Raw genomic sequence first — 24,133 nt, forward strand, 5'->3', positions numbered from 1 at the left:
TATGATTGTCAAAGTTCTCAAGCTTCTATGTATGGTAATGTACAATCTTAGTTTTCTCCTCTGCTTTTTTTCCTGTTTTGAATTAGGTAATTTCCACACTTTAACACCTCAATATCTTCATCTAAAACCTCATCTAACATTAGCTGTTTTTTTTTCGGTGTGGTATCCCCCTTCATGGCTGGCATACAAACAGACAAACAAATTCAAAATAATTAAAAAGTGTGGGCGGGTTGAGCTGGTTATGACATAAGCCTACATTCATATAAAATACAGGCATGAATTAAGCACTGAGATCACATTTTGAACATATAGATATATAACAATCGCTAAAAAAACTGAACTCCCTCATTATTATTAAATAATGTAACACACATTCTTAAGCCATATAAAGTATAATTCCAGAGATGTAACTCACTCCATCCCGCGCCTGTGGTGTGAGTGTGAGTGACAGCAGAGCAGCTGTTTCCTGGGGGCTGCACCTCTGTCTCTGCTGAGTGCCGCCGCTGGCCGTGCTGCACTTGTCCTGTCCGGCTGCCTGCATGCTCTGCTGCTTTCTGTTCTGCACAAACACTCATAGAGGGCGCTAGTAAGGCCGGCTTAGTGCAGCTGCTGGAAGGCACAGAGGAAAACACTAGCTGCTGCTGCTCAGGGCTACAGGGGAAGGCAGCACATACACTAGGCTTACACATGCACTCAGCTTACAGTTCATAAGGTGTATCCTGTGTTGAAGGAAGTACTAACATCCTTTAAGTAAAAGTAAAGTACTATGGACCTGAAAAACTTTATTTAAACTAAAAGTCCTGATTTTAAAATGTTACTTAAGTGAAAGTCCAAAAGAAGTAGCATCAAAATATACTTAAAGCAAAAAATACTCAGTGCACAGTGGCCCATTTCATTATAAAAAAGTACAGAAGAAATAAAAGCATAAATGTACTTCAAGTATCAAAAGTAAAAGTACTAATTGTGCAGATCTTTTCACAGTATTTAATTATTATGGTTATTAAATGATTCTGTGTTTTACATGTAAGAGCATTTTACTTTTGTAGTTGGTCAATGTGGACCAAATGTAGATACTAGTACAGTATTGCATCATACCATATCAGCATATCATTTGTTTTCAGAAGTAACTAGGGTCAACTAAGTGTAGTGGAACGTATTATATTTCCCTTTAAATTTAGTGGAGTAGAAGTATAATGTAGAATGAAATGGAAATACTCAAGTAAAGTACAATTATGTCAAAGAATTACTGAAATGTACTTGGTAACTTACACCACTGGTTATGTCTCACTAACAATAATACTGTACAAGACAACAGCACCTCAAACCGTTGCCTCTCACATTAAAAGTTGAAAAAATAAACATTGAGAAGAACTATTGTATTATATTTTAACAATAGTGAGGTTAGAATTTATATAAAAAAACATACATTTTACAGGAATCCAAAAGGAGGAATCTTTTAATAACTATCTTTCTTCTAAGATAAATTGTTTTAACATGAACCATAATCCAAGCTGAGTTTATCGGAGGTTGGTGGAGAGTGGCGACCCCTTCTCTGTCTATACAGAACAATGCAATAGTTCTACAGCAAGACGCTTGTGCTCATGATGCAGCAGAAAGCAGTGTAGCATCATGCTGAGTCAGAGCGAGAGTTGTCAGCTGTTCAAACCTGCAGCCGCCGCTCGCCACACCTCCATCTTCACCTATCATTTCACATCCTTCTTTTGCAAACCCAGAGAAACATCCTGTTTGCTGCATTATCGAACGCTGTCAGTGTACCCCACATTTCTGCAGGCAGTTAGCGACAAAGCATGTTAACGTATCTCTGCTGGCCCACCCTTTTGATTATGAGTCACAGCAAGTCAAACTGTGACTAAAGTGAAAGCAATGAAGTGGAAATGATTTGTCTAAATCTTATCAGTGTTAAGGGTGTTAACGTGTGCATATTTGACTTCACTTGCAACACTATTATCTTTTTCTCAGGAAATCAACCCTTAACATTAGAAAGCGTGAGAGAACTACCTTTACTTGGTTAGTGGAAATGTTTCTGGATCAGGGTTCAACAAAGATAGAGTTATTCTTCTGAACTAGTGGCTACTGTTAATCAGTGATACCGCATTCTCCTTTCATGTTCAGTAAATTGCCCATTAACAGTGGCCACACTGATTCCAAAGAATCTTTCCACCATTCCAAACATGGCAATTATCTACCAATCACATGGGAATCAGTCCCCCTCTTGTCATGTGGACTTATTTTGCCCGACAACAGTTCAAGTTTAGTCAGATCCCTCTGGGAGAGATGGAGAGTTATTCTTAAAAAGTTCAATCACAGGACCTTTTCAAGTGGCTAAATGTAGAGAAAAACAGGCAAATACCTAAAAAATAAAAAATGTCGGTTGAATGTTTGGAGGCACGGGGAGAAGACGTAGGAATTAGCTGTAATGAGTGAAACAACTAATGCTGCTGCTGAGAGCCAGACAGTTCAATAGCACAAATGGAAAACTTGCAATGATTCCTCACTACCTGAGTTTTGACAGTCGATCAATCATTAAAGCTACGGTATGCAGCTTTCTCACGTTAAAATAACAATAAAGGGAGATGCCATACCTCAGCAGTCTGTGTCTGTGACCTTGTGTGACATGCTCTATTACGGCTTTGCATTGGCTTTCTATGTAGACTACTGTGGGCGGGGCCAATGTTGAGAAGGCGCCATAGCAACAATAGTAGCAGAAAGCAATAGGAGTATGAGAAAAAGGCATTCATACAAGTAGACCAACTTTTGTGTACTTTAAAAAATAAATAATTGTATACATTTTTTCTGATGGTTTATCTTGAATATGCAAATTATTTTTATTTTTTCTGATTGACAATACATAAATACTAATGAGGCCATTCCATTGGCTAGCCAGTTATACGGGAAATGTCTGTATCAAGTTAAAAATTGGTTCTGTAGCCTGATCAGTTTCTTGATTTGTTCTGCTATTTGATGCATTTCATTTGTTTTTTTATAAGGAAATGTAAAACAGCATTTCTGATGGGCTGGGACAGTCAAACAGGAGTTAGGTCAGAAATAAAAATTCAAACTGAGCTTTTGAATGAAATAAATTAAGAACATTGTTGGAGGATCAAAATAATCTGAGAGGAAGTTGGTACCAAACAACACTGCCTATCTTAGACCTATACTTCCATACTGTTGTTATTCTGTTTGTTTGTTTGTTAGTTATGCTGTAGTAATAAGTAACATGTAGCTTGAAAGAGCAGTCCCTGCAGCATCAGCTGATTCTGGCCATTTTGGTCTGTCTCTCTAAACTTCCCCTTTTTAAGTTAGCTTTTCGCCCAAACTTCCCTTCACGATCATGAATGAGTGGAATTTGAAAGTAGAACTGAACAAACCTCTGGTCCATTCATCATTGTGACACTCGCAGTCTGACTCGTTCCATGCAATGGATTTTCACTGAAAATAACCCTATATGGGTGGATGACTTTTTTGAATATTATGCGCGCCCCATGGCTGAGTTATTCAAAATGAAGGTAATGTTATAAAATAAACTTTGTCAAAACTCATATTGTCTAAAATGTTATGACTGTAAAATAATACTTCAGCCCCAAAAATAACATTTCTGTATGACAAAAAAAGGATTTCTCTTTGTGAGCATATTTCAATAAGAAAACAGTCATATTTATATGTATGCATGACTACCTTTATGTGTGTTCATCCATTATATCCGTGAGCTTGTTCTGTGTATTAAACACTGAGCTTGTTCCCAAAAGGGACCACGCTCCCAGGTGTCTCAGACACCATAGTGCCCTCTCACTCTTATTTGCGTACACAGATGTTTAAGCTTCCACCTTCTGTATACATACTGCAGTTTGGTAAAATCCCCTAAGCCTCACTGTAACCATACGAGGTAACATTTTTTTTTAAAAAGTGTGTTTGAGAGTTTTTTGTGTGTTTTTTTTAGAGAAGTGAACATTTGACTATTTGCTTGCTGCAGTTTTTAAGTTATTTAGTCTAGGAAGCATACATGTATCTGTGTGGATGTGTGTTGTGTGTGTGGATGTTATGAATGAGCTACAGCTGCACAGCCCACCGATCAGTATGGACAGCTAATGAATGAAGTGGAAATTATTACAATAAACTGCTGGGTGATGCAGCTTCATGTATGCGCCTGGCCTCCATATCTCCCCATCGATGTCGTCCCCACACATCTGGCTTTACAAAGAAGCACACCCTGTTGATGCAACGGACACAAATATTTAAAACACCAAAAGGTCATCAAGTTTGAGCGTTCACTTAGAAGAAACTCCCACGAGATTATGAAATGATACTTATATTGAATGAAACAAGCTTTGCATAAGACTAGAACAGTGGAGGGGAGTGGTGATATGATAGCGACAGATGGACAGAGATGGGGAGGTGACAGAGAGAGAGAGAGAGAGAGATGGGGCTGGGGATGGATGGACAGACGGAGAGAGAGAGGAAGAAGAAGAAGGGCAGCGATAAGGACAAAGACATCAGTCACGTTTAGGGGGTTTTCCCTCCCCCCCTCGGCAAGTGGACCTTGATCCAAGCCACACAGACTCTACTGTGTCATGGTGTGTGTGGCCCTGTGTCTGTGCGGGCCTGCAAGTGGTGACTGGACAAATCATGACTCAGCAGAAATACAGCCACATAGAGTAGAATGGAGCCCAGCTTCATTGTTGAAGCAGGTTTTCTGTAGATTCACATTCAGAAAACAAACTTCCTTTACAGTATCACCTTATATGAAACCTGTCGGGAAAAAGTTATTTCAATTACAGAAACACTTTGACTGAACCTCGAAAGTAAGCTTATATAACGTTTGTTGGACTGTAAGTGCAGTTACGACACATATGTGTATAGCCTATATGGAAGACATTTGGCCTCTTTTCTCAGCTAAAACCATTATGAGTCACTCTAATGGTTACTTTTAGAAACACATCTGTAAAACTGAGCTTCTCTACAAAGAATCATGTTAAATTAACCACTTGTATTTATCAGAATTTCGCTTAAAGGTTACCTCAATCACCATGAAAAAAGGATAACAATTGACAAAGTCGACAGAGCAAAACAACCTAACTAATTAACTAAAAAGAGGACAACCCTTTAAAATAAAGTTGAAAAGGAAAAATGTCAACAAACACGTTCAGCAGTTTCAGTTACACACCAGGGGCCTTTCTTATTTCTCTAATTTCCCCTCCTCAACTCCTCGAATCCTCGGTCCTCCGGTAGTGACCCGAAAATGGATTTCAGCGCGCCATGTTGGATCGAGCATCGAGGAGGCTCTCTGGAGGAGTTATAATCGAGGATACACTGATGGGTCCTCCACGGCTCCTCCGTGGATGTATTTCCGGGAACGGTGGAGGCGTGACGCACAGCCGGACTTATCTCAGCCAATGACAGCTCTGCATGCATCCCCTTGATATCCTTTTAGTAACTGCTTTCATCGCGACGCAATGTTTACAGTGAGAACAGCTATGAGGTCCGTGCAGAAAGCAGAGCAGTGTGTAAAATATATATCACTCAGTATAACAGGCCCACATTATTCTCTTTATTTGCTGTAGTTTAGTAGATATCTACTAACAAAGAGTCAACGTTTTTGTAAAACCACATAGTGCTTCACATGATAAAATACACAACGGCTGTATCCTGATATATATTATATTCTTTAGTGTGTGTGTGTGTGTGTGTGTGTGTGTGTGTGTGTGTGTGTGTGTGTGTGTGTGTGTGTGTGTGTGTGTGTGTGTGTGTGTGTGTGTGTGTGTGTGTGTGTGTGTGTGTGTGTGTGTGTGTGTGTGTGTGTGTGTGTGTGTGTGTGTGTGTGTGTGTGTGTGTGTGTGTCTTTACATATGTATTAGAGACATCCAGTGTGTGTGTGCGTGCATGCATGCGTGTGCGCGTGTAGATGCGGCGGACAGACAGGTCTCAGGTGGTTTGGTGTCCTTACATTTAATACTTGTAAATAAAACTTTTGGCCTGTAATTTAATTTCCCCATTGTAGCGACCAGAGAGGGGGGGGGGGGGTGTATATCCAGTCTCTGATAGTTTTACGTTATTATGAGAGTGCTCTCATACTTGTTTGAATCTGAAATTGTATATATTTATATAAATATATATGTGTGTCTGTTTATATGTCCTCAACAATGGAATTATGATCAGTAGAAATGGCCATGTCATGGGACCTTTAAATAAACGTTGACATGTATAGGTTAAGATATAAAGGAGCAGTATATCACGTTATTCAAATTAGCTCTAGTACATCTCTAAAAACACATGTATAATCATAATAGTAACTCAATAACTCAATATATGCTATTGGAAATGGGCCACAATGCATAAGGACTACTTTTACTTTGAGTACTTTAGGTTTACTCAGGTGCCGATACTTTTGTACTTTTCCTCAAGCAAGATTTTGAAAAAGGACTTTCACTTATAACAAAATACTGCATTTAGTATTGCTAATTTGAATTAAGTTACAAATCTGAGTAACTGAGTGACCACTTCCCCAGAGTGTACATATTTGATGCAACGTATAGCTTATAAATATAACTTTTTATTCCTGAGAGAAAGAACGTGTTAACATCTTTTTTCGAAAGTGACATGCTGAAGTCTTGAAACTTCTTCACAAAGGATTGAGTAACGCACTTCCCTGTTTGGTTTCAATGGCAAAACTTGTGTTTTTTGATCACTTCCTACGAAATAAGAAAATGGTATCCCCCAACATCAGCAATATAAGATGTTTTGGGTAACACAGCTGATTCTCTCTAACAAATAGAGCCTCAGTTCACCTGTTAAGTACTGTTAAGGGTCGGTCGACTTCCTGCTGATGAGGCAAGTGGTCAAATGCTGTGTAAGTAGCGCAGTTGAGGTGGCATTAAACACATCATCATATATACGCATGTCATTTAACAATTTTCTCCTAAACATACACATTCAAACAAGTATTGTATGTGTGTAATTCACATGCATGTGTGTGCTTTCCTGCAAACCTGTGTGTGTGAAACACTTGCACTTGCAGTTCCTGTTTAGGGAGGTCCTCTGGTTCTGGCAAACAGTGTCTGGTCTTATCTCTTGTGTTTTATGTTCCTAGCGAGCCGGGGGCACAAGCAGCCCTTTGTGGCCAAGAGGTGGCTGGTCTCGCTCCAGAGCGACCCAATGCAGCTGTTCACCACTGTTGGACATATCCATGTGTGTGCGTGCCTGTGTGTGTGCGGATACATGTGTGTACTGTATGTGGGCCTGTTTGCATGTATCTCATGATATGTATGTGTGTTTGTAGGTGATTATTTGGTGTGTGCATGTAGGTTATGCATGTACAGTATATGTTTTTGCAAATGTCTACATCTTTAAAATACTGCCAGATAAGGCTATGATGTTTTTTTAAATTATTTACCTCTCAATCTACCGTTACATTGTCTGTCATTTCAGTATGAGTAGGCCTGTATGTCCAATTATGTCATCATCCAGTTGCTCTTCCTTTCCTCCACCTGAACCCCAGTGTCACCTCCGATCCCTTCAGTGGAGGGTCACCGCTCGGTAACACAAAGTGTATTGTGTGTGTGACCCATTAAGAAGTCCTAAAAGGAGCCATCGGCGAAGCCAGCACAAAGCCACGTGCTGTGCTGGCAGCTGAGTGTGGAGAGGGCAAGAATGTGGCCCCCAGACTCAGCTTCTGGTTATTCAGTGTGAGAGAGAGACAGAGAGAAAGGAACATGGGGCATGCTTTGGGCATTAATGATACTTTGAGTCTGAATTATAACCTCTGACCGAAAGAAAAAATGTAGTTTCTAAGCATTCTTCAGATTTCAATTATCGCTCTATTTTTATTTATTTCCCATTTCAGCATATATTTTATGTAAAAGTTTTCCCGTGAAGTGATCCCATTTATATTATGATCTTCTTAAAGTAGCAATAGAATAGTTGTTCTCGTTTTAATATATGTTAAATAAATGTTGATTGCACAATATTGCTTCCCTTCAAGCCCCCTTTTATTATGTAGTTCTCTCCGGGAAAATGAAGACTGGATTTACAGCATAAAGCTGTGGACAAAAAATGTGCAACCGTTACCAATTAATGTTGTCAAACTCTAATTTGCATATTGTCGACAAAGATTATTGGTTGTGTTAAAGTTTGGCAAGGGGTGGCCCCAACTGCATCAAAAGAGAACTCTGATACTCGGTGCATAATTGGGAAATTAAACCAATATAAGCTTTCTCCTTGATGGTGCAAATAAGTCACTACATTAGTCTGAAGTTATAGGTAAAATCTTTGACACTTTCAATTTATATTTGAGGTAGATGGGTTGATTGTTAAAGATTGAAAAAGAAAAATGTCCACCAGACATGATAAAGATTGTATTGCCTCCTGTGTAGACTTACAATAACAAACGTGTGGAGTGTGGATTTTATAGATGAGGTGGTTTAGCTTGACTCAACCACCCATCTTGACTGGGCGGCTTTGTTCTTATCCCAACTCCTGTCAATGTTGTCACTTCCACAATTCAACCAGTACACCTTTCCATAACCCTTAACTGCTCTCAGGTGATTCAAATATCTCAAACAATCGTTTTGTATGAGCTGCTGGTATATCTGACATTTTGTTGTTCCAGCTTTACATAGTATTTATAAGGGTTTAAGTTAAAACAACTAAAATTGCATTAGTAAAACATGAAGCTACCGTAACGCAAGTGATTCAAAGCTAACAGCCATGATAGTGCAGCTCCAAGTCAATGCCTTGTTTCTGTATCTACTCTTTGGATTGATGGCACTTCCTACTTAGTCAGTTGGATAGAATACATTAAGTGAAGACTCAATTCAGGCCAGCTCCATGCATACAAGGCATGTCCAAAAGCTTTTAGCAGTACAAGATTTTCTAGTTTTTTTTCCCAGGTAACCTTCTTTAGCTTGGCGTCCTCTACTGTTTTGTTTACTACCGTTAGCCCCCGTTGCCAAAATCAGGAAGCAGGCTTAACAAATAAATAAATAAATAAAGGGTTTCAGTTGAAACCGAGGCAGGTGAGATGAGTATTGAAGACAAGTCCAAGTGTGAGTATCCCAAAGATAGAGAAAACTTGTAGAAAATAGGAAAAACATCTTGAGCAACAGGAAAGGTCTGCAGTGTAAACTCTTTGCTTCTTCGAGTTAACCTCCTCTTAAGGATATCTTCCCTAGCCTCAGGGAGAGAGTGAACCATAACCAAAAAGACATATTTGTTGTCCTTTGGGGGGGGGGGGGGGGAAACCTTTGAGATTCTTTGACTAGTAAAAACATGCTGCTTCCACCGCAGCCGCCACCATCCATCTTGTTCCCTTCCACTTGAAATGCATGGTCTGAGTCGACCTCTCACCTCCACAGCCGTGTCACTTCCTCCCTCCAGCGGCATCCCGCCCCAGGAGGAGGGGGCAGACGGGTCACAGGGGTCAGCAGGTTGAGCTGTCAGCACAGGTTTCGCGTCTTAAGTAGGACATGTGAAGGATTGTGGTGGGACACACAGAGACTGCAGGACACAGTGTGGGGTCACAGCAGATCTGATGTATCACTTTTATTGCTGTGAACCGCTTGGTCTTTTACTCCATCACTTCTTCAATACTCCTTCACTGTCAGCCTTTATGTGAAAGGGTAAGCTCTCTTTAGCAGCACTCTACTACAGCTCACCTGCCGCTTACCTTGGAATGCTGACATCATTAAGCACAACTATTTCAGTGCTTTCCTTATCAAACCACTATCAGTATAATCTGAATAATGTTGGTCAATTTTGAAGAAGACATATTGTGCTAATGTTCTGGTTCATATTTGTAGTTTGTTCCTCTACTGTGACATATTTCCATGCTTTGATGTTCAAAAAGCTCTTTATTTTTCAGCACCTCTTTTCACCCTCTGTCTGAAACCAGAGCCCAGTGTGCTCTGATTGGTTAGCTTGCCGGTTCAATTGTCCATCCATTACAACAACATGATTGGTGAAGTCATTAAAACATATTTTGCAAATTCATTTAGCTCATTTGACCACTGCACCTAACAGCAAAATATCCTATACTCTAGATCTGTTACGGTGAGGGTAAGGCTGCTGGAGCCAAGCGCATTACCAAGACAGGGCAGGCAGTTATAGGAAAATAAACAAAAGGCAAGCTTTTATTTAAAAAGCTGTAACAAAAAGAGGGACCAGACCAGGTAACGTAAAAACCACAAAACAAAGAAAAACGAACAAGTACCAGCCAGAGGACACAAAGAACAGGAGCAGAAACGCGGACAGGGACAGGAAGGAAACATAGACGACGATCGCACACAGAACATAAGGGAAGACAGACCTAAATACACACAAGATAATCACAGAGACAAGACACAGCTGGAGAGGGGAGGTGAAACACATGGGCAGCAGGTGAACACACAGGAGGGAAAACACAGGAAGTAAAACCAGAAGGGACACAAGGAGGAAAATATATTTAAAAATAAAACTGGTAACTATCATCAAACACCCATAATCATGGCACTTTAATGTCCCAACTTGATTCTATTACTCCTTATTCATCATTAATAGTAGTAACAATACTGGTAATAGTAGTACTCTTAACATTTGTAGTATATAATGCCTCTGGCCATTAAGGTCACCTGTGCAGAGGCTAAAAAACATGCTAACATTTAGAAGACTGCCAGGCTCTTAGCAGCAGTGTATACAGTATGCAGTGTTTTTAACAAGTGCTACTGCATGGCTCACTGGATTAGGTAGGGTAAGTGTAGGGTGGCTCGGAATAGATATGACTTGTTTTGTATTTTTATCAGCTCCACAGATGTTTAATAGACGCTCTCAGTATGAAGTCAAAGAACAAATTATGCTTACCTGCTTAAACAGGAAAGGAATTCATGTCTTTGTCCTATGAAGTGCCTGCAGCTCTTTCCCTTCGTCACCTTCCTTTCTCCTCTGTTTTCTTCCTGGTTATCTATTATTTCTTTTTTATCTGTCCTCTATGTGTGATCATCTGAAACATCTCTGTCAACATTGTGTTGTGTGATTGTATGTTTTCATGCATTTATAAGTGTGAATCTATGAAGGAACATCTGCCTGGTCATGCTGGCGAGGGACAAACAGCGAGGGGGAATTCTTAACAGGCCTCAAATAAACAGCCTGACAAAGAGAATTGGGGAAGACACTGAAATCTACCAATCAACTGATTCTCCTTTCACTTAACCTGGGGTTGAGAAGATAGGTGAACCTCCTTGAACAAATGCTGGGGAGACCAAAGAGTTGACTGAAAGTTACTCGCAGTCTTTATTTGGGTGGCGACGGGACGGGCTGTTTGTTCAGGCTTTGGATCGACTCACAAATCAAAGTGTGTGTCAGAAAGGAGAGATTAGGGAGCCAGAGTGAGTCTGGGATTCTACCTGCCCCCTTCTCTCTTTGTCGTCACCCACCTGGATGAATTGTTATAACATTGTGTAACACACCCAAACAGACGCACACAGAAACTAGCTAATACCCTGAGAAAATGCAGCTGTTTATCCACTGCTTCTGAACTGAAGATGGGCTGTTTGAAGCGCTAATGAGTGTGGCATTGTGGGAGATTCCCCTTTCATTGAAGCATTTTCTTGCTCTCGGTGTGGCCCATCCCAGCAGCTGCTGTCATCTCAGGACACAACACAGGCTTTTAAGCTGTTAATACACTGTTAGCGCACTCATGCATGGAGATAGGGGCAGAGAGGATTAAGGGAAATACGCAAAAACAATGACAGAGTTCCAAAGAAAAAGAGGAAGGTGCAGTTCTTTGGCACTTTCATCAACTGTTATAAATATTGTCCCATGCCATCAAACTGGTTTGGATAGAGATACAGGACAAACAGTTGATCCAGGTTTTCTCTGAACTGCATACTGGTGAGGTTTGTCTGTGTGTTTATCAGGAAGCAGGTAACTGATGTGCTGTGCCAGGAGCTCAGGTTTCAAAGACCAGGATGGATAATAGGAGACGTTTAAAAAGCCACCTCAGACAATGCCGGATCTTAAGTCCTGGATGTCTTGCTCATCATTCAGCTGATCCCATTACCTGACTTCTGAAGATTGAGGGATCTAACTCAAACCTCGCTGCTTTTCACCTGCTTTGTTTTCCCGCTGTTTTCACTCGGTTTGGAAAACAAAAGGGAAAATATGTGTTTGGACAACTTCACATTTCACTGCCTTTTTATGCCACAGCTTCCCCACCTCCCATGCTCCATTACTGCTTCACTCGTCTCCAACTCTTTATGTTCCCCCTAGGTGAATTGAACCTTATCTTCCCTTAAAACGAAGCTCCGGGAGAGAAGGGTGGGGCCTTACCTTTCGGAAGTCAAGTTAGCATTCTGACCCGCCGTGCTGAAAGGTCCTCAGGCTTCACTGCATCGCTCTCATAAGATGATCTCTATGAGGAAAGCAGGAGATTACACCCGATAGGAAGGAGACTTAGCATTAAGTCAATTGGCTCCTTTGTGGAATAATCTGCTCTCCTCATCCAAATCATTGTGATGAGTGACAAGGCCTCAAGTGCGTATGAGAGGAGGGGAAGAAATAGCAGTTATTTATTAACTCAGCTTCTTTTCTCATGTTACATGAAACCACTGCTATGAGATCTGGTTTCATGTGACGGGCACACTTCTGTTTTATTGTAATTTAATTCAATAATTATTAAAGGGGACATATTATAATTTTTTGGGGTTTCCCTTTCCGGTCGTGTGTAATATAGGTTGTGTGTATTTAAATGCTCTGCAAAGGCTAAAACATAGTGGCATCACTACGCTACACTTGTGATTAGCGCTCCAACACATTGTACGTGATAGGCTAAGGGGCGGGACATCTCTAAGCGGTTGACCACAACAGAGCCGGCCAGATAGCCAATCAGAGCAGACTGGGCTCTGGTTTCAGACAGAGGGTGAAAAGAGGTGCTGCAGCACAGGTAGTATGAGAAGAATAAAGAGCTTTTTGAACATTAAAACATCACAGTAGAGGCACAAAACATGAAACTCTATAATAGCATAATAGGGCGCCCTTTAAAACAATTTTTTGTGTTTACCAGTGCTTGAAATGTCACACCCACTTAAACTGTAAAATTACTACAGTGACAAAGTATCATATCTTAGACACATTAAAGACTTAATTTCACAACAAACAAATTGTGTCAGGGCTTATTTTATCCGCTTTTCAGGAATTTCCCATTTGTTGTCATGGTATATAATGGCATGTAATGATGACAACTTACAGAACTCTGTGCCTGCGGTGCTTCTCTATGTTACCTGCAAATGTCATTATCTAAAATCATTCACCATCCCTCTGACTGTCTTCATACTTGACTGCATATTGTGTCTTCTAGGAATGGCATCAGTGGGATTTGCTCAGGACTAGCCTCAGGAGGTGATCTCAGGTAAGACTTTTTCTTTTTTCCTCTTTGCCTACGTGAGCTACCGATTCATGTGAGCAACATCTCGTCCATGCGTCCTATTTCTGTGTTTGAACTTGCTGGATCTCAAGCCAAACTCGCCTGAATGATCATAATTTGAATGACTCACAATCTGTTTACACATTACATGTCAAATAGCCCTGGGCTGTGTGTAAGGAAATGTGTCATGCATGTCCTGAAACATGAGATGCAGATGACACATGACAGAGGAAAGAGGAAACAATCAATTAGGTGTTAATGCTCCGAGAAGCTGTTATAGGTTGTGTTTGTGAATGCTCCTGCTATCCTCAGATGCCATCTCTGTTAACAATAGATCATAGCGCTGCTGGGCTTGTAGTTTTGTTTTGATTGAAACCAGTTTCGCTTGCTTGTCTGTCGGTCGCAGGAGCTTTAAAAAAGCTTTCTTCTGCCTGTTTATCTTCTTCTGTCATGCTTGTTTTTAAAAAAAAGAAACGTTATGAGTAAGTGGAAATGTTGGCTCATTACTGATCTTACTTGAAAGTTATTGTAGCTGGGATTAGCCGGCCTGTGCTGATGTTGACATGTGTTTCACAACCGCATGTTTGTGGAGTTACTTCACTTATGTCATATTAGGGTTTGTCAAGTTCATGGCTGGTGTTGTTTATTCTCACACTTGCTGCAGGTGTATAAATCCCTGACAATAGGAAATACAAGTAGCTTTCATTAAGGTAAAGGTCAGCAGTGATCTATTATTGACCTTGTTACTGTCATTTTCAGTATCACAATGATATGATACCAGTACCGTGTCTTTCTCTGCCATCGAAACCACACAGGCATGGATTCCTGTAAATGTTAGGTTTAGGTGCTTTCGCTGCCTCTATCATTTTGCACACAATGATCGAATTGTTTTTTTAAATTGCTAATCAAATGTATTATGTCGCGATAATGTATAACACATTGTTCATCATAGGATAGAAGTGTAGAGATGTTCTTTTTTTTGCCACACCATATACTTTCTTTTTTATTTGTAAGTAGTTCTAGCTACTTTTACCACCTCAAAGGTAATAAGCAAGAAAACAAGTGTTGTTACAAAAAGAAAAAAGAAAGATAACAAAATGGCAAATGAGAGTTGCAAAAAATTAGTTTGAGGAGCTTTTATTTACAAAAATAGTCAGGCAAAAACAAAAGGACCAACAATATAATTGATGCAATTTTTAATAGACAGCAAAAGGGATTTTTAGCCACATGTCAGGTTTTTCGCCACTCTCAGACTAGATAGATCAATTGTCTTGCATTGTAAACAATCAGACATGTTACTGCCAGTTCTTATACTGAATAAATACTATGCATTATAAGAATCACTGTTCCTGTTAAAATACCTTAAATAAATAAAACAATTGAATCGATAAAGTAATTTGGTATTATGCAGTTAAGTATGCTACTCTTGCTATTACACAATGACACCTGGCTAACAGTTTTGACTAAACAGTGGATGTGTGTAATGCTGTGACTGTAGATTTATTGTGGTGCATGCCCTGACTACAATTATAGATACACAAAATGTTTCTGAAGGAACATTTATGAATGTTTATTTTATTATATGCCATCTGCAATCAGTGTCTGCAATTGTGTCTTTGTCACAAGTGCAAACTAGTCATAAAAAACTAGATTGTTTCAAGCACACAAATTCAAAAACAATGGATCACTGAAGAAACAGAAATAATTGAGTTTGAAAAGGTTGCTTGAGACCGCAAAATAAATTATCACAAAATACACTGAAACATGTGTGACAGTAGAATTAAGCTCAATGGCACTTAAAAAGAGGAAGAATAGAAAAGAAAAGGAAGGAAAAAGTGATACAAAAGTATTATTGTTGTCGTCTTTCTTTGTCCATGCTTTAGAGTTTCAACATGTTGTCTAAGCAATGTTGGTTCCAATAGGGTTGAAAGTGGCAGGACACATTTGTATGTTAAGTAATCCTTAAAGTTGTGTAACTTTTTTATCCCGCATTGTATGTTATAATTATGAAATAGTTTGCATCCCCTGCAAGTGATGTTCCCTGTTGAGTTACACTAGCATCTTTCTACAGATGATGGACATGCTTACCCATAGAATGTATACATGTGACATCACCCATACTGTATGTTTCTGAAGCTGTAGAGACTGCACCCACTCGTCATTGAAAGCGGCCACCCCCTTAATTAAACTTAATTTTAACCCTGAATGTAATTTAAATTGCCAATATAAAAAAAAATCGCCACTCAGAGTTCTCATGAATGGGATAATTAGCTACACAAAACAGTTTTTTATACCGGGAACACCTGTTGATTTCTTCTGTGTTGGGCTTTTTAACATGTGGGTCTATGTAGATTGAATCGCTTTTGGAGCCATGTGGCCATCCGAGGAACTGCAGTGCACATCCGCATATACCCTTCATTTTACATCACGAGAGGTTGCCACTTAGGGGTTGGGTTGATAAGTGATCATCAAAAGACAAGCTTGCTTTTCATAAACTTGCACCCTAATTGGAAAAGTCTTGATTGTCGTCACTCATTTCACACCATACTTTACCATACACTTCCCTAATGCTAATTGGCCGCAGTCTTCTGAAGGAAAGAAAATGCATACATTGTAGTGTGATAGAGCATTCCTGGGGCAAGTGGCTGCTCTCAGCATGACTCGACACTTTTGACATGTGGTTGGCTGTGCAGCAGCAGAACACTTGTGTTCACAACGTTTGCCTGTTAGGATTAGCGCTGTGCAGCTGCTCCACTCCTCACAGCTCACCAAAACCGGGACTATCAGGACAGAGGTGGACCTCACTGGAACTCTTGCACCAACTTCCACAAATCACACTCATTTGCAAACATTGTGTGGACTTATTCTCAAAGGCAGGTATAACGCAAGTTCTACATGCAGATTACATTAAATGCAAAAGATATTCATAGAATTTCCTGATTCACCATTGCTGAATTGCTTCATCAACTCATATGCCTTTAAAATGCAATTATCTTAACAGAATTAGGCCTTGTGTTAAGTTGTTTAGTTATAACTTAACTTAACTTTGTATCGCTGTTTGAGTGTTACTGTAAGTTATCAATGAGACCCTGTCTTCTAGGTTAGGCCCTTGTTTTTCTTCATGTTCTAGAGCCAAACAGAGGAAACATCTGCTTATGCTGTTCTAACTGCTCCAGATCCACACACACACACACACACACACACACACACACACACACACACACACACACACACACACACACACACACACACACACACACACACACACACACACACACACACACAGATGCTGCCTGTCTTCCTCTCATCCTCATCCTGTCACAACCACTGTGCAGTTTGTCCTCCCCATCAGGACCTGCTCTGACAGCTGCTCTGGCATCCAAATCTATAAGTCGCATTCACCCAATCAACCAACAAATACAACAGGTTATATTATGTTGTAGCAGCACTATAACTACATAACTTATGAGGGAGAATTTAGAAACTGCATGCTGTAGAGTCTGGGGAAACAAATGATACTGAAAAAGCCCTAAAAAAGCTAGGATCTAAGCCAAGGCCATTTCCATAAGTGACAAATAATGACTGTGCCCTGTGATTCGGTTCAGCTCCAATGGGGTTCTTCCTTGGATCATGCTTCAGCCTTTTACCAACTTACTTTTAAAGCAAGTCTTCCTAACTCAAATACATAAGACAATATGGTGGTTGTTCCTTGGAAGATGATTGTTGCTCACTGCCCTACAAAAAATAATTGTCACGGCAGGGTAAGGTTAGAGCACATAACTACTGGGTTAATGGTATAGGATGATTTCGATTCGGTATAGAAGGATCGACCTTATTAGTTTTAAGAACAATTATTCAAACTAACCAACCAATCCCTGGCTGTTTTACAGTGTTTTAACAACACCATTAGACACCACTAGAAGCCTTTGTCAGGTAATCTTAGGTTGTTCAAATTTAAATAAGTGACCACTGCTTGAACACTTTGTTTGGATCAATAGCGCTTACAAAGATAAAAAAAAATCCCCACAGATATCAGGAAACGTTCCTGGGAAGGGGACGCTGCAACAACGACTGTTTGTTGGTGCTACAGAGGATCAGACTCTCAAATGCCTCGCCATCACTGAGAGACAGAAATAGCCCTTGTGTGAGCCCTTTCCAAATTGTAGAATAATAACCCTCGTCACCCAAAAGGGAAAAGGCAAGGTCTGTCCTTCCCAGAGATTATGGTGGGAAGAATCGATGACTTCCTCCGACTTTCACCCTCAGGGAAAAGGGGACAACGTCCCCCTGGTATTAATAGTGTTCCTCTGATAGGCTGGCCAGTAAGCTGTCTGCTGGTTTCACAGCCTTTGGTCTCGTTGTGAGAACCTAGTGTCACTTTTTATATAATATACATCCCCTTTCCTACCTGTTTTTGTTAAGCTCCATGCCTCATGCTCTTTGTTGTCCATCACAACCTTTCTACTGCACAATATACAATTGAGTGTCCCATCAGTAGACACCTAAAACTGAATATTTGATAGTTTTTCTTCTGCTCTCTGTCGGCTGGATGCTGTATTACTATTGGACCCTTGTGTCGTAAAATACCGGGAGCAAAGGTGATATGCGTCTCTCATTGACAGGGCTGTTATCCTGAATGGCAGGTTGTGAGTTTGCCTCAGGGCCAGAGGAGCCATTCACCCCGACACGTTGGTCACAATAGGAGCTGTAAATACAGCCGCTTAGCCTTTCAATTAGCTCATTGTTTCTTAAAGCACAGGATGTAACACTTCAGTGTATAGTTACAGAAAAGAAAACACTTGTGCTGGGAGAAAGTTTAAACAAAAAAAGAGTTTTTTAAAGGCATGAGTGTGATTAGAAACAATGGTGGGGTTAAATTGAGAAGTGATATATGCACATTGAATAGAATTTCTTTTTTCTTGACTTCTCAAAGAGTTATTATTTTCAGCTGGTTTGATAGCCTAATGCCCCAAATAGGTTCTCTGAAAGGAGAGCATGGGAAAAATTGCTGTCGTTGTGGAAACTGCTGGGAAAAGACTGAGTTCTCATTGGTAGCAGTGCATGGCATTGTGGGATGTGAGATGTGAGCTGAGAAACTGTTTTGATCCCTCTGAGAAGAAGTAGGAATCACGGGAACATGGACACAAAAAGCAAACCGGTACCAAGCGATTAAACCGGACCAGAGCTGACCAGTTTGTGCTCCACTGGGTGAAGCAGTAGATGAGGGGTGGATGGTCAGTGATAGTGGCAGCGGGTGTAGGCAGGGTGGCCACTCTTGTTTCACAGTCGTCTGCTCCAACAGATTTTAAATCCCTTGACGTCCGTATGAGCAGTGGCGGCCCACATACCGACATACCAGGCTGATGGTTGCCTGCCCATTAGCAGGACCCAAGTGGTGGAGCCCACCCAGGGCTGCGGACCCTCTCCTGCCCACCTTCTGCCTTCCTGCCCGGCCCTGGCTCTGGATCAGAGGCAGGCCTCACGTCGGGGGACAGGGCTAATGATGGTCACAGCCATGCCATCTCTTTCATGCCCCAACCCAAGAGTACAATTTAGCCTAATGCTATTTCCTGCAGATAAGAGGCAGACAAGCTCCTTTTACTTCTATTTCCTCATCAGAGGTTTGGGAGGTGACCAGTGGCAAAATATGGGATTCAGTCCATGATTTGTTACATCATCAGCTGGTTGGGTTTCGCTACGGCAGCTAGCATGCCTGCTGTCACAATGCATTCATTTGAAATATCAGAGAAGTCATTAATGAAGTGGGATGAAATAAAGATTGGCCAATTGATGTGCACAGAACCAGATCTAGTTATCCATATCGAACCATTTTGCCCTCCATCAGTCCCTAAGTGCCTTAATCAGGGCTTTGTTACGAGATTGTTCTACTCACCAAAGACCTTGCAAATTGTTTCCAGCTTTAAAGGAGATTGTTGGAGATATTCATGCTACTTGGAAAAGGTCTCTTTTTTCAGAGCACTGCAGTCAAACATTGTCCTCTTCAAATATACAAAACCTTTGCAGTCGAAGAAATTGCTTAATAAATCACAAGATTGACATAAGTTTCTGCTGGATATCAACATAAAAGGAGAGAAGAGTTCAAAAAGCCACAGCAACAGATGTGCCCTCAATGTAAGGAGGAAAGTAAACAATAACAAAAAAGAAAAGTATATTGAGCTAGCATAAGCCAACAAAACAATTAACAACAAGAAGTTCATAAAATGAGCAGAAAGACAAATAATTTAAACCTTTTGAATTGAATTTAGTGTTGTTAGGATACAGAGCTGTTTTACCATGAATTACTTCTGACATGTCACATTTAAAAACACTACAATCTGATTTGCATTTGTTATCCAAAACAAAGCATGAGATGTATGTTTGTAACTATATCGGTCAATGCTGCGGACTTATGTTCCCTTAAGCCTGTAGCTACAACACGCTTCCTGCTTCGAGAATCTACGTCATAAAGCCAGCTGAGTACAGTGAGGGCAATTGTGGATCCTCTTGGCATTTAGTATCGTCCCTCCGCCTGTCTCCGTCTCGCTCTCTCTGTTTGAGGACAACAGTGTCGTCATAGGGGATGGCAGGCATGGTCTGAGCAACGCACACACACCCGTCCACGCGCCCCTCTGATCCCAATCATTCATAAATTCAGCCAGAGAGATTTTTATCCACCATCCGCCCTGCAGTGTCTGTTATTTCTGTCCCCTTCGTCCCTTTGGCTATTAGGGAGGAACGAGATGTCCCAGTGCACACAATCCCACTCACATGTTTGATGATGACGACAGCCATCTGTCTCTTTTAATCATCTCAACAAAAAAATGTATACATTTATATGCCCATCATTCACTTTGTTTCCACTTAACTGAATGTATCTTCAGTTCAGTTCAGTTTTTCTATTTCACTTCTTCCTCTTTCAGTATATAGCCACTTTCTCACCGTTTCTCCCTGTCCCTCGGCCAGCAAAAAAAAAACAGCAGTGAAATTTCCCCTCAGCCATTTAGCCCAGATTCAACAGTGAAAGGCAGGCGGGCAGCATCGAGGCTGTAACTCACCAGAATGTAAATAGAGCAGTGTTTTTCACATTACTTCACCGCTTATTTTTAGTAGCTGAACAAGAGCAGGCAAGGGTGTGTCTTTTCAAGCCCCGACTGTAAGTCTTATCAGCTGAATACACAGAAGAGGAAAAAAAAGGAGAGAAATTATAAATCAAACAAAACAATAATGACACAACACAGGAAGTAATGTGTTGATTTATGGTGTAACGTTTAACTGTAACTGACAGACAGGTCTTTTAACATAGGGGAAGAGTGTTGTCTCTGTTTCACATGTTTACTCAACCATATTGTGTCATTTGTTGCAGTATTTTTGCATTAGACTAGGTGGCACCTTTAAAAGGACATTTACTCAGTTCATTTTGGTAGTTTGCCCAAAGGCTCTTCAGCAGCGTTCTTCAGACGTACAGTAGCTGCCAGCCATTCCTCGATTACTGGTCCAGATCCAGCTCACAGCTTCCCCTTAACTTCCAGGAATCTAACTAGTAACTCCAATCTGTTTGAGCAGTCAGTGGGGAAGCTAAGTGGTGTCTCATTGCCTCTGCGCCTGGATGTCTTCCTCCCAGCCGCCCCTCTGCTCACACCAGGAAATGTCTTTTTCCAACTCATTCTCCAATGTGCTTAATTCCACCCATGCTCTCCAGCAACCAAGCCAACAGCACTGTTGCTAGCTCTCCACTATAGCTCTAACCCCTTTTACACGTTGATTGCCCCTCTGCGGAAATAGAGAGGCGCTCATTAGATGAGGTCATTTTGTGGGCTTACCAAGGAGTTAGCATCTGCTAGTTTCCTCAACAAGAGCATTGTTTTGTTAGCAGGATAATCCCCACATATAAGCACAACTTTAATCACTTTTAAATGCAATCAGCCTAAGTAAATCGCTAATAGGCTAGTTAGGCTAATAAAAAAAGGACATTGCAGTCAACACCATTGCTTCATGTCAGCTCAGCTAAAGGCTAAGTGATGTTAATAGTGTCATAAGCCTCTTGTTAGCCACCCAAGTTGATGACAAAAAAACATTGTTGTGAGATGAAGGAGCGGGAATAGCTGAAATGCTAACACATTTCTGGGTTTCAGGACTCATTCCTGCATAATACATGACTTACATTACAACAACAGGTTATCAGGTTATGTGCCTATGTGAGGAAATCTGCAAGGTAATGAACTTTAGGCTTTTCTCACACTGCACGTATTAGGTATTGTTTCCTCAACTGAGCACAGATCATGCAAGTTTTCTCACACAAAAACATGGATGAAAGCATTCGAGGTTGAAGTGTTTGTGTGTGTCCTTATGTGTGTGTCTGCTGCGATGCAAGAGGTGCTAAACCCTCCATGTTCAGCTCAGTCACCGAACATGATGACTCAGTTAAATTTCCACTGAGGTGAGCTGTCACTCTCCGATGAGCAGTGAACTTACAGAAGCACTGAGTCACACACCACACACACACACAGAATCTAATGTCCCCAACTAGCTTACAGGCCAGCAACGATTACATGCTGAATATTTTCAATGAAGCCATCAATAAATACAACCGAACACAACTCTCTCCCACTCTGTGATGATCTTGGTGCGCAGCCATCGATGCTCACACACCGACACACACACTTACGCTTGGCCTTGTCCCTTTCCAAACAGCCCTTCTATAGTGAGAGACTCCAATGGAGTGGATCAGCTCCAGCTAAGACACCCTTTCACACTTCCTCCCCTTTCTCCAAACCCTCCCTCTGTGTGATCGCAGGGCCTTCCTTCCTTCCTTCCTACTGACACACAGGCCTGGGAGAGTCGCAGGGGAGTCAGGATGGCCGGATGTGCCCTGATCAGAAAACACAGAGACGGACGGACGGACAAGAAACAGACATGCAGACAGGAAGATGCTGCTGCTACCGTGGACTTTGGGCTCGGTTGTCTTCCCATCCGGAGCTACAAGGAGAGTGATATCATTCCTGTTTTGATAGGACAACAGGAAGGTTGGGGGGGGGGGGGGTCAGAGACAGAGGTGTGTGTGGGTGAGAGCATGAAGCAGTATGACGAAACAGAAGGAAACGTAACTCTGGATCAGAGAAGTGGCAGCGCTATAATCACGCCACTGGAGGTGTGTTTGACCTCAGGTCTGCAGGGGACTTTGACAAGGTCGTGATAAAAGGCCCGGCCCATCTGTATGCTGAACTGCCCCATTTTGTTTTTGTTACTGTTGTGGTTGCAAAAATTACAATATTATTCAAATGCCTCAGCAGGACACAGAGCATTAAAGTAATAAAACACACGTATGCTCCGTTTATTGATGTATGTAACTGAATTTCCAATGTGACCAAGCGTCCCTATAATTTTGTAGTTGTTTAAAGAATGTATTCAGGTGTGAACATCTCACAAAGCACAACTATATATATATATATATATATATATATATATATATATATATATATATATATATTCCACATAGAGGAGACAAATAACTAAATGCATTTAATGACATAAATCCAGAAAGAAAGTTCATTTTTTCAGGTTTTTGATACCAACAGACTTTACTATGTACAGGAACATACCTGATGTTTTCTCACTCTAGCCCCTCCTCCTGAATCTAATAAAGCAATAAAACACACAAAGTAAATTAAGACTAGAGCCTGTTTTGCCTCAAGAGTGTAGACTTTGCAAACAGGAAGAGCCCTGACTATAGAAAGAAACCTCACGGCTTAGTGTGCAGCCTTCTACCTGCATGCTAGACTGTAGGCTGTTGTACAGCAACTCTCATATGGAGCATTTGACTTCCAGAGCACTTCTTCTCAATGCAGTTTATCTCCTCCGCAAGACAGCCATTTCCTCCGCTGTTCTCTTGGGGAACAGTGGAAGAGCAATGATAGCAAGTGGCTGTAAGGGCAGAAGAAAGAGAAGAAAGAAAAGAAAACGGAGACAAGGAAGGGTCACAATAATAGCAATCTCTCTTGTGGCCCCCCTTTTCTTTCTCAGAAGAGGATACAGTGAGTGCCAGCTGTGCTCTGCTGCTGCTGTACAGTGCACACTACTTCAGAGAAGTCACCCTCACTGCACTCCATCCACCCCATTGAACTGCCAGCTCTGGCAATCAATTCTGAGCCTTGTGCTGTCACTGCTGGCCTCTGGACACAGCAGCTGGCTGCAGGAAGACAAGCGCTCCTCCACAGAGTCTGTCCCCCGATCAGCTGCACCCAGCTGTCCAGCAGCAGCCCCGCTATTCAGAGCGCTGCTGCCGCGGGTGAGGGAGGCCTCTTTCACTGTCGAGTCCCCTCCACCATACTTTCTTTTTCACTTCTTCCTTCCTAAATTCTCAGCCGTACACACACACATCCGCCCTTGAGCTGCGCAGCAGGCCTCATGCGTCTGTCTGGGTTAGCTTTCGGTCTTTCTTTCTTCCCAAAGTCAAATTGTCCATCTGTCTCTGCCTTCACTAACTTTTTATTCCACTATTTTCATCTTGCTTTCTCTCTCCTAGCCATTCTGCCCCTGTCTTCCATGCTGGGTCTTTAGATGAACTTCCCTTTCCTTTTTTGCCGTTGTAGCCTTTCTTTCTATTGCCTCCATCTATGTCCCTTCTGTCTCTGTGTTGCGCGGTACCCATTCCTCTTTTCCGTCTTTGTTGGTTGCCATGTCTCAGTTTCTCCGCTCCTTTCTCTGCAGGCCTGTCCCCCTCCTTTT

General features: G+C 41.3%; 1 protein-coding gene across 1 annotated transcript in view; it reads left to right on the top strand.

Annotated features, from left to right (window-relative positions):
- ccnd2a (cyclin D2, a) overlaps nt 1-24,133 on the top strand; it is a 163,425-nt gene that overhangs the window by 84,266 nt on the left and 55,026 nt on the right. Inside the window, exon 3 of the mRNA XM_079683275.1 lies at nt 13,343-13,393. Within this exon, the coding sequence (XP_079539401.1) occupies nt 13,343-13,393 (51 nt within the window). The remainder of the gene's footprint in view (nt 1-13,342; nt 13,394-24,133) is intronic.

This window comes from Notothenia rossii, assembly GCF_949606895.1.
Source record: "Notothenia rossii genome assembly, chromosome: 5".
NCBI classification, from domain to species: Eukaryota; Metazoa; Chordata; class Actinopteri; order Perciformes; family Nototheniidae; genus Notothenia; species Notothenia rossii.